Below are 12,356 nucleotides of genomic sequence, written 5' to 3' on the forward strand. Positions count from 1 at the left end.
CCAAAAAAGTTGGATATGTGTATGTATGTAACTAATTCACTTAGGTGTACAACAGAAACTAATGCAACATTATAAGGCAACTATACTCCAATAACTTGGAGAAGGAAATGGCAACCTATTCTAGTGTTCTTGCCTAGAGAATCCCGTGGACAGAGGAGCCTGGTGGGCTGCTGTCCATGGGGTTGCACAATCAGAGATGACTGAAGTGCCTTAGCATGCAGGCATGCACTGGAGAAGGAAATGGGAACCCACTCCAGTGTTCTTGCCCAGAGAATCCCAGGGACAGAGGAGCCTGGTGGGCTGCCATCTATGGGTCGCACAGAGTCGGACATGACTGAAGCGACTTAGCAGCAGCAGCATACTCCAATAAAAAAATAAGTAAGATGGTTCCATTATATAGATTCAGGACTCTGCAAAATAAATTTCACATGAAACAATACTGACTCCATATAATAACTTGAAAATATTTGTGTTCAACATCCTAGTCAACAATAAGAGTTACAAATGGATTCTGTCCACACATTGCTTTAGGCTACTGAGATTCACCTACTGAACACAGGTTTAACAAAGCAAGCAATGTTTAAATCTTACCCTCTGGCCGGGACTTATTGAGAAGGATATGTTCTCTAGTATGGCATTCCCTCCATCTGTATACTTTGCTGTGAGGTCTTTGACAGTCATTTGGCCCCCTGAGGGCCAGATGTCATCTTTCTTCACATGTTGATTCTCAATGATCATAACTTTTGAGGGCTGACTATCCTTGGATGGTCTGAATGAATTGTTAGGTTTACCATCTTCTGTTGGCATATCAATAAACTTAAAGACTCGGCTCACAGATCGCATCTGAAATAAAAATAATATTTTATTTTTTAAGAGTTGCAGAGAATGTCAAAATTAGTTTAATGTTTCCTAAAATATAACTGTAGGATGTGATACTAGCTAGTCATCAGTTGGTTATTTGTTAGGTTTCTCAATGAAGTAACAGGAAATAATTGGATAGAACTAAAAGCTTAACCAAGAGAATTAACTAGGATTTCTATAAATGGGCTCTTTATAAACCTGTTTATTTTTGTGATCACTTAACTCTCAGTTATGCAAGCCACACATAAATAGCCAAACTTTATTCAATGGAATAGATGATGTCAAGGGGAAACTTTTTTTCTACCATTGTGTAGTACAATGTTCTACAACTGATAAGTTACTATAAAATGTTTCAAACTTCAAAATCACTATATAAAAGGCTTTCCTTATTCTTGCAGTGCATTAATAACTATCAACAATTCTATGTCAGCTGGGTGGTAAGTGGACTCCTGAGGCTCAGTAAATTTTGAATAACTTCACAGTAATCTTCAAACAAATTTGAAGTCACTGGCATATATCTGTAGTTAAATATTACATTTTTAATCTAAATTACTTAAAGATCCATGTCCACTGCTGAGCAAAATGTGACTGTGTATAAGGGCTGTATTTGAAATTCAACCATTTAAAAAATTAATTTATTTTTAACATTTTATTTTATTGACGTATAGTTGATTTACAATGTTGTGTTAGTTTCTGCTATCACAAAGTGATTCAATTACTCAAATGTATACAAATCCTTTTTCATACTCTTTTCCATTACAGTTTATTGAATACAGTTCCCTGTGCAACAATAGGACCTTGCAGTTTGTCCATTCTGTATATAATAGTTTGCATCTGCTAACCCCGATCTCCCAATCCATCCCTCCCCCTTGGCAACCATAAACCCATTCTCTGTGTCTGTGAGTCTGTTTGTTTTGTAAATAAGTTCACTTATGTCATATTGTATGTCTACATGTGATATCATATGGTGTTTGTCTTCCTCTTTCTGACGTACTTTGCTTAGTGAGATCATCTCTAGTTGCACCCATGTTGCTGCAAATGGCATTATAAAATTCAACTATTTTGCACGAGTGCTTAAATTCTTTAATGACAGCATATTTCTCTGAACAATTATAACTTACAAAATTTGGAAAGTGATTTTTAAAATAGCCTGGCATATAATAGGCATCCAATACATAATTGAAAATATTTAAAGTAAATGTACCTGTGTGCTCAGTTGTGACAAAATCTTTGTGTCCCCATGGACTGTAGCCAAGCAGGCTCCTCTGTCCATCGGATTTCCTAAGCCAGAATACTGGAGTGGGTTGCCATTTCCTTCTCTAAGGGATCTTCCTAACCCAGGGATCGAACCTGCATCTCCTGCATTGGCAGGCAGATTCTTTACCACTGAGCCACCAGGTAGCCCATTAACAGCTTACTAGACAGAAAATTTTTTGTCTTAAAAGTAATTGCTGATTCTGCCTTTACCCAGTTGAGAATTTAACCCTCTTCTTTACAATGTTAATTTATTATCATCGTAGTTATTTAGATATTAGAAATATTTCTTTCAGCAAAAAAAAAAAAAAACTGGTGAGATGAAATGATATGGGTATTCATTTCTATTATTTTTATTTTTCATTATGAAAAGGTGAAATGGGAAGAATTCTTCATCTTTAGTATGAAATGACTCATAGATGAATCAGAGAAGTTCAGATATTTATCCTTAATTGAACATTTAAAGCTTCATCTTAGAAAATCATATAGCATTGCCTGTTTTCACATGCACTGATCAAGACTGATATTTATAAAGAGCTTTATTCTATCTAGTAATTGTGTGCTTCAATTTCCCTCATCTTGAATATATCTTCAAATTATCTTCAATAATTATTCAAGATTCAAAAAGAGAATCCTTTTAAGCCAAAACCCACTAGAAATGGAAGTGAAAAATATCCAAAGCTGATGTCCATCATAAATAACTCAGGAGGAAATAAATGGCATATTATAATTATTCCTCTGACATAATATTTTAAATTCCAAATTATGGGTGATTTTCAGAGTTTATTAAATCCTGACTCAGTTTTTTTATTAAATTTGAATTGAAACACACTATTGACATTTCTGCATGTCAGTGCTGTGAAGAATTTTATACTAGTCTTTGTTAAGTGCTTTAACACGTCAAGGAAGGAACTGTATAACAAAAATCCATCCTATTTCAACACTTTCAAGCATCAAAAAACATTTAAATATTGCTATCAAAACTACTCAAAATTACATGTGTTATTATTAGAAAATGACATCAAAATGACTATTTTGACAGCACTAAAATGCCATGCACAATTTTTCTTTGTAAGCATTTGTCTGAGTACAGCAAATTACATTCTTCATTAGCAAGGGTGAACCCAGGACTTCTTTTGTTGTTGTTTTCTTGTTTTTTGAATTCCGAATTTCTAATGTCAGCTTTGGTATACAGAATGCACCTATCAAATTGAGAAAACACAATTTTCCACTCATCACCTTTCATATAATCTACTTGCTTAAAGTGACCCCGAGACAGGTTATTATAGTTATCCACAGCATGGTCAAATATCCCTGACCAAGAACAAGTTCACCTTAACAACAGGCACTCATCTACAGCCCATGAACTCACTCAACTCAATGGGCTAAAGTATTTTCTGACAGGAAGGAAAGGTGGCCAATGCAGACACTTGCATTATGGTTAGGTTTTCAGCCACTGAAATAGTGAATAGACGATGTGGCCAGATAATATTATGAATTACTAACTCCCTGTGCCTCACAGGCTCTCCAACTCACACATTACTTCCACTGCCTGTCAAAGGAGAAGGGACACAGAACCAGTGCACAGAAAATCATTTCTGGTCTTGCAAGTTGCAGAAAACTGCCTTTGTAGTCAGAGATTGATAGTTCAAAAATTTTGAGCCACAAGAATATTGCCTGTTAAGATTCAAAAACCAAAGCCTGAAGGACAGGGTTTATCTAAAAACCAGTAGTCAAGGATGATCTTCTGATGGACAAGAATCAGCTTCTCTCCTCACCCCACAATCTGACTCACAAATGGGCTGAAGCACCGTTCCTCTAAAAAGAAGCACTGCCTTGCAACTGAACTCTGGTTCTATCCTCAAGTAGATTTGAGTGATTTTAGAACTTCGGAGGCCTGTGCCTCAGTTCTAAGGTGGATACAGGAATGGGGCAGGGCTTAGAGAAGCTTCCAGTGCCTGTATGGCATAGGAGCATAAGAGTGGACATGCCTGCATGGCATGTTGAGACACAGATGACTTGACAGAGCTTTGGATTTTACTTGTGTTTCCAGAATGATGATGAGGGGGAGCCAAATAATCCCAATGCTTTGACCCCCTCGGGGTCTTCCATTCCTCAGGGATGTGGAAGCAGCTGAGAGAGTGCAGGCTCACCAAGGGAGAGCTAACAGTCAGGACCAGAAGGAAGACCCAATGTACCTGGACTGTACACCTCTAGGTCAGAGACAGCCCTGGATCCACTGAGCACAACAAGGGACAACCTAGGGCCAGACACGCCCCACCCCCGCCCCGCCCCCACCCCCGCCACCCCCGCCTCGGTATCTTGGTATCCTGTAAACGCTGCTCACAATTGATTATAGAGTCACTTCTAGTAAGATCTCTGAATTCGCGGAGGTTTCTTCTACTCGGTGGAAGGCATGCTCAAATAGAAAATAAATATGACTATAACACAAGTAGTCGTATATCTTCTACACTTGATTTAACAACCAAAGATTCCTATCTGTAGTCAGGGATGGATCCAGGTGTGGTGGAAAGAGACTTAAGTAATGTGGGAGATTCTTCTTAAGAGAAGGTCTTAAGAAGACATCAATACTATATCAATACAATGAAATATTATTCAGCCATAAAAAGGAGGAAACATGAAATATTGTCATTTGCAACATTGATGAACACAGAGATTATGATACTAAGTGAAATCAGACAGAGAAAGATAAATATTATATGATATCATTTGTATGTGAATTCTAAAAAATCCATTTACAAAACAGAAACAGACTCACAGATACAGAAAACAAACTTATGGTTACTAAAGTGGGGGATAAATTAGGAGCATGGGATTAACAGATACACACTACTATAAATAAAAAGAATAAGCAATAAGGATTTACTGTATAACACAGGTAACAATATTTAAAAAAGAGAAGAAAGAAAAAGAAATAAAATTCTATATAGAAAATTAAGTACAGGATCTTCAAAAGGTTCCATGCAAGTGGCAGAATGTGAGCTTATATCTAAGGGGCTTCAGTTAAACCCACTGTGCCTATTACAGTAAACTTACTCAAGCACTGTTTATATATCTTCCCCACCAAGTGTTTAGCATCATGCAGTCCCTTAATAAATCTCTGTTCATAATGAATTAACCCATTGTTCCACCTCACATGCAGAAAGCGGTTTCTGAGCAGGGAGAATGGCAGTGCTGTAACTTAGTAGGAAATCCAGGCTGCAGTTGTAGCCTCAGCTCTCACCCTAAAAATATACATTGCTATTTGGATCAGAAGGACGTTGTAACCTATCAAATTATTTTTAGTCTCATCTACTTGTTTTCATTAATCTTTTTAACCTAACTGAATCCTATCTCTAATTTGGGATGTCTAAATATTTTAAGGTGATTTATAAAAACTGCTGTGCCATTGTCCAGCTATGTAGCTGGAACTGGATGGAAATTCAGATTTGACCATTTTCTAAGTTCTGTAGATGGAGTTGGGCAAACTCTTTAACCTGAAGCTGCTGCTTCTGTGCATAGAAAAGTGTTTCCTACAGAGGAATGAGGGGGTATCGCTGTTTAGCTCACAAACAGCAAAGTCTCGATGTAGCCATTACCAGCTTAGGTAGGAACACATGTCTTAGATTTTAAGAAGTAAATGATGAAGCCAAAATGAGACTCAGGCACTGAAACATCAAATCATCAATCAAATCATCAAGTTTTCTGGAAAACTTCATATAATTTGCATAGGCTTTCCACAAAATTAGAGCTTAGTCAAAATGAAGTGGGGTTTTTGCTTGAGAAGCATCTCATTTAAAATTTTGGCATGATTATTTATATCATGTATTATACTCAAAAATTCTCCTGAGCCCATCTTTAAAAATCAATTTCATTATCTTTATGATAATGTCTGAATTACTTATCTAAGCATCAGGAGAACAAAGTCTTTTGGAGAAAGACTGCTCCATAGCCTCATCTCAACTTTACTTTGTAACAGATATACTTAGTGAAAGAGAAAATGATTCCTGATTTTCCTTTTCACCTTTTGTTAACAAAGAGGCAAGAAAAGGCTTAAAGACCTCTTTTAGGGCAAGTCAGGAAACCAGACTCTTTTCCCTGCACAAAATATTTGTTCTATTTCCTTTCATCCTTTCGGTTGTTTGGAAACCAGGCCATCAAATTTGTTCATTAACACCTAAACTACATGTAATACCCACAAAGTCACAACAATAGAAAATACATTGCACAAGTCTGAGATCTGGCTGGCAATGTTGTAAAGAGTGTTCATAACTGGTGGTTACAGGAAGATTACAATAAATAAATGTGAAGACAATCATCTATTAATAGAAAACTGACACCATGTGAAAACAGCATACATTTTGCAAGAGAAATTTTCAAAACGTGAAGTACATAAAAGGGAGGATTAAAGTGTTTTAAATCTTAGATTCTTCCTGGTAGGCCCAAACTAGATGCTTTTCATCAAGCAACTGACAAGTGTCAACTGACAGTGACCTGAGACCCAAGGCCATGTTAGAGTGATTAGCATAATCTTTAGGCCATGGATATAGACTTAAGAGATAATGGTTATCATGGAAATAGACTCTCTACCCAAAACATATTTTTGAAACTCTGATCTATCTTTCTGCACCAATTACTTATGCTCCTAGAGCCCTTAACAAGTCAATCAGGACTGTATTGCTATAAATTATTAACAGCATAAGTGAGTTACTTACAGTATACTATAGATTCTAACCCTTTAGAAATTATTATAGCTTGCTACCTAATCTGTGACGAATTATATGGCAAGTCAATTTGACTTTTTCTGACTGCAGGATGTGCAAACACACACACATACACACACACACACACAATTAATGTCAAAAAGGCATATCTTAAATAAACACAGAGGTATCAAATATATTGGTGCCTATTTTCAATAATTAAGAGCTTCAATAATTATGGTACCAAGTACCAATAGGCAAAGGAGGACTCTGATTTATCTATCTAAAAAGGTCTGATATATCACTTATTACATCTACTACTCAAACTTGAATTTAGATGCTTCTGGAGTTACTATTTTCTAAAAGCATATGATAGGCTATCAACAAGTGCTTGGTGAATACAACTGAGCCTATGAGGTGTCCATTAAACATATTTCAAAGGAAATCTCAAGAAGAGGAGATTTACTAGACAAAAAAAAATTAAAACAACAGATCAAAATATTTTCCCAAGGTTTTGACTATTTTAATAAGATTTTTTCTAAGCATCTTAACTTTGAGACAGCACAACTTCCCCAAGTTCTCTATCATTAAGCACCATTCTTTACACATCTTTCAGGCTTATATCTATCACTGGTCGATATACAGGATAAAAATAATTTGCTGATAGTCCATCAGTTCCAAAGTAAATTCTATCCCATAGACCAGAGGTGAGCAAAACTATGGCCCAATGGCCAAATCACACCATATCCATTTGTTTACATTCACTTTGCCCTACAAAAGTTTAGGTTTCCCAGGTGGTTCGGTGGTAAAAAACCCACCTGCCAGTGCTGGAGCTACAGGAGATGCAGGTTCAAACCCTGGGTTGGGAAGATCCCCTGGAGAAGGAAATGGCAATCCACCCCAGTATTCTTGCTTGGGAAATCCCATGGACAGAGGAGCCTGGTGGGCTCACAGAGAGCCCACGTCCATGGCATCACAAAGAGTTGAACAGGACTGAGTGTGTGCACATGTGCACACACACACATACACACACACACACACAAGCTTAGTTGAATAACTGCATAGAGACCACATAGCTCACAATGTTGAAAAAGGTACTACCTAACCCTTTACAGGAAAAATTTGCTGGCTCCCTGCCATGACTCACAGAAAACTGGGGTGAAAATGAACCTTCGAGACCCTCAAATCCAGTGAATCACAAGTCTATATATACCAGAATAACCTGGAGCACTTTTTAAAAGATAGACATCATGCCTGGTCACTTTGCCCTCAACCAAGAGAACTGCTTTAATCAGTCTCAGAGGACCCTGAGTAATCTCTCTTTTTATAAAGGTTCCACATGTGCTGTCAGGTTGGGAACCTCTGACCTAATCCATCCCTTCTTGGTACAAATGAAAAATTTTAAATCCAGGAAGTTTAAGTGATAAGCACACAGCTCCACAAATTTCCCAAACTTTCCTACACTCTCACAATCCCGTCAGGTTCTCATAAGCCTCTCCTACCAATTCAAGACTCAACAACATCTTAATGGAGCTTTCTTTGTCTTTGTTGGTTCCAGTAACACACTGGTTAAGAGTTCTTTGATCAGCTCTGACAACTGCAGTGGTGAGTGACCTAATCACTGGACCGGAGCCTTCAGGGCAGTGGCAGACCCCTGGGACTCCCAAGAGCACCCGGAACAGTGCCTGCATATGTGCCAATGAGGATATCTTGAGATATCTCAGAGATTCAGAAGAGAATGTCACAACTAACAGAACCTTAAAAAATTTCCAACCAAACTATTTCATTTACAAAGGAGGAAAAAGCCCTCATGCAGGTTATGACTTATTTGCCTAAGGCTGCACAACTTCTTGGTGGTGGCTAGAGTGGAACATGGCATAGAAAGCCACTTTATAGGATGGAAATAGAAAGGCTGGGTGAAACGAAGTCTTGGAACAGACGTCATAAGTGGAAAATACACCCCCAAAGACTCATGAGAACAGAAAAACAAAGAAAGGTATTATCAAGAAGCCATTAAAAGGAGGTTAAAAAAATATAAGAAATGAAGCCTCCCCTCAGATTCTCAGGGCAGAAACTATTTTCAATCCAAAAGAATTGGGCATCAGGAGAACTGAGAATTGAAGAAAAGCCAGGTTCCCCACTTCTCCTCGCATCAGGTTTCTCATTGGTCACTGTACAATCAGTCACTTGATCTTTACTGGAACCCAAAATAAACACAGGCAATAAAAGGACAAAGGAGAAACAGAGGGAGTTTCTATTGACAGAAAACTCTTCTCAGATTACATCAACCTTGTAAGAACTTTCTGGAAACTCATTAACTGGAATCTAAATGTGAACCCTGCAGAGGTGCAGTCTTCCTTACTCATCCTGGAGGCTTCCACCCTCTTGTGTTACTAAGAACACACTATGCAACAGGGATGGTTTATTGGCTGCTACGACTGGAGAATTAAGAAAGTGGGTACTAGTCATATGCTCAGATATTTTAGTTTTGCTCACCAGGACGCAGACAGTCCTGAAAATAGATGAATTGTCAACTGCCTCATTCGAACAATGATACTCTTAGCGTGAGCAATTCACCAGTCACCAGATGGCTTGATACAACTAAGTCTGAAACATTACCTTTGGATCCTTTCTAGCTCTCATTTATTTAATTTTCACTCATTCATGGAGGCAAAAATCTAGGTATACACTGACTATTTAAGACAGTGAAGTGAAAGTATCTCACTTGTGTCTGATTCCTTGCGACCCCAGGGACTATACAGTCCATGGAATTCTCCAGGTCGGAATACTGGAGTGGGTAGCCATTCTCCAGGGGACCTTCCCAACCCAGGGACTGAACCCAGGTCTCCCACAATGCAGGCGGATTCTTAACCAGTTAAGCCACCAAGGAAGCCCATTTAAGATATATGAAGTTTAAATAGTTAACAATAGGAGACAGAGAAGCTTTATGTTGTTAAAAATGGCAGGCATCTTATGAATTCATACACAATAAGTACACAACTTTGTTAATTAATAACACAAAATGTTTTAAGATTGAATTTACTTTAATTCATATAGTACTGGAGGAATGGAGCTAAAAAGAATTAATACTTCTCTTTTCATCCCATCTACAGAATAGTATAAGCTTTGCAACTGAAATGAACAGAGAGACATACACATGTGCTGTGCTATGCTTAGTTGTTCAGTCGTGTCCAACTCTCTGTGACCCCATGGTCTGTAGTGTCCTAGGCTCCTCTGTCCATGGGGATTCTCCAGGCAAGAATACTGGAATGGGTTGCCATGCCTTCCTCCAGGGGATCTTCCCAACCCAGGGATCGAACCCAGGTCTCCCTCAGTGCAGGTGGATTCTTTACCATCTGAGCCACCAGGGAAACTCATGAATACTGGAGTGGGTGGCCTATCCCTTCTCCAGGGGCTCTCCCCAACCCAGGAATCAAACCAGGGTCTCCTGCATTGCAGGAGGATTCTTTATCAGCTGACGTACCAGGGAAGCCAGATATACACATAAATTATGTTAAAATTAAGAGAGAATTAGAAGTAATAGTTTTTAAAACACTGTGGTATCAATTGAAATAACTGGAAATCCTCTAACATGGGAGTTTAAATGGGAATTAAGTTGGACTCTGATAATTTTACTATTTTTAAAATCTCTGGAATTACTCATGACCTATTATACTACACTGTTCATAAGGTGACAGATGAATTTTTTCCCAAACTCCTATATAAAGCTAGACAAACTAGTAGGCAGAATAGAAGTTTTGTTCACTTTTAATGGTCTCTTGATACCACAAGTATATTTCCAGGAGATTCCAAATAAGAATTTAAGAACTAAAATGTCAAGTCTACTGGAAGACAGTTTATCACTGTGTTTTATAAATACATGGAGGTGTCAAGTTAGTAGTTGAATATATATAGAGAGAGAAAGAGCAGAGGAGTGGTCTTAACTGGAGATATGAATGTGTGATTCACTGAGAGATGATTTCAGAAGCACGGAGTTAGATTATAACAGCCAAAGAAAGTGTAGATAGAAGAGGGCTAGCATACAGCTAGGAGAAGGCAATGGCACCCCACTCCAGTACTCTTGCCTGCAAAATCCCATGGGTGGAGGAGCCTGGTAGGCTGCAGTCCATGGGGTCGCTAAGAGACAGACACGACTGAGCGACTTCACTTTCACTTTTCACTTTCCTGCATTGGAGAAGGAAATGGCAACCCACTCCAGTGTTCTTGCCTGGAGAATCCCAGGGACAGGGGAGCCTGGTGGGCTGCCGTCTATGGGGTCACACAGAGTCGGACACGACTGAAGCAACTTAGCAGCAGCAGCAGCATACAGCTGGTGTTTAGCAATCTGAAAGAAGATAAGGGGTCAGCAAAGAGAACTAAGCAGGAACCAGTGAGGCAGCAGGAAAACCAGGTGTGAATAACATTACCCTAGTGAAAGAAGAAAGGATAACAAGAAGGATGTGTCCATGGCATGAGTACTACTGAGAGACTGAGAGATATAAAGATGCTGGCTCTGGAAAGATATAGGTTATGAGTCTGAGGGATGATGGAAATAAAATGAAGTAGGGTATGGAAAGAATTTCCATATTTCAAATCCTAAAAGATGTGCTGTTAAAGTGCTTCACTCAAGTTGCCTGCAAATTTGGAAAACTCAGCAGTGGCCACAGAACTGGAAACGGTCACTTTTCATTCCAATCCCAAAGAAAAGCAATGCCAAAGAACATTCAAACTACCACACAATTGCACTCATTTCACATGCTAGCAAAGTAATGCTCAAAATTCTCCAAGCCAGGCTTCAACAGTATGTGAACCATGAACTTCCAGATGTTCAAGCTGGATTTAGAAAAGGCAGAGGAACCAGAGATTAAATTCAACATCCATTGGATCATCAAAAAAGCAAGAGAGTTTCAGAAAAACATCTACTTTTGTTTCATTGATTATACCAAATGGTGTGGATTTTGATGGTGTTGATGGTGGGGATCACAACAAACTGTGGAAAATTCTTCATGAGATGGGAATACCAGACCTCCTTACCTGTCTCCTGAGAAATCTGTATGCTGGTCAAGAGCCAACAGTTAGAACCAGACTTGGAACAACAGACTGGTTCCAAATTGGTAAAGGAGTATGTCAAGGCTGTATATTGTCACCCTGCTTAATTAACTTATATGCAGAGTACATCATGCCAAATGCTGGGCTGGATGAAGCACAAGCTGGAATCAAGACTGTCAGGAGAAATATCAACAACCTCAGATATGCAGATGATACCACCCTTATGGCAGAAAGTGAAGAAGAACTAAAGAGCCTCTTGATGAAAGTGAAAGAGGAGAGTGAAAAAGTTGACTTAAAGCTCAACATTCAGAAAATGAAGATCATGGTGTCCAGTTCATCACTTCATGGCATAATAGATGGGAAAACAGTACGAGACTTTATTTTCTTGAGCTCCAAAATCACTACAGATGGTGACTGCAGCCGTGAAATTAAAAGACACTTGCTCCTTGGAAGAAAAGCTATGACCAACCTAGATAGCATATTAAAAAG

At 38.5% G+C, this 12,356-nt stretch overlaps 1 protein-coding gene across 2 annotated transcripts in view; it reads right to left on the reverse strand.

Moving 5' to 3' along the window:
* The window catches only part of CFTR (CF transmembrane conductance regulator), a 318,734-nt gene that overhangs the window by 150,942 nt on the left and 155,436 nt on the right, over positions 1-12,356 (reverse strand). For both annotated transcript variants that reach the window (XR_009735898.1, XM_061414023.1), the window contains exon 22: positions 592-843. Coding sequence is in view for 1 of the 2 variants with exons in the window: in XM_061414023.1 (XP_061270007.1) it covers positions 592-843 (252 nt within the window). In the remaining variant the exon portion in view is untranslated. The remainder of the gene's footprint in view (positions 1-591; positions 844-12,356) is intronic.

The sequence above is a fragment of the Bos javanicus genome, chromosome 4 (assembly GCF_032452875.1).
Source record: "Bos javanicus breed banteng chromosome 4, ARS-OSU_banteng_1.0, whole genome shotgun sequence".
Lineage (NCBI taxonomy): Eukaryota > Metazoa > Chordata > Mammalia > Artiodactyla > Bovidae > Bos > Bos javanicus.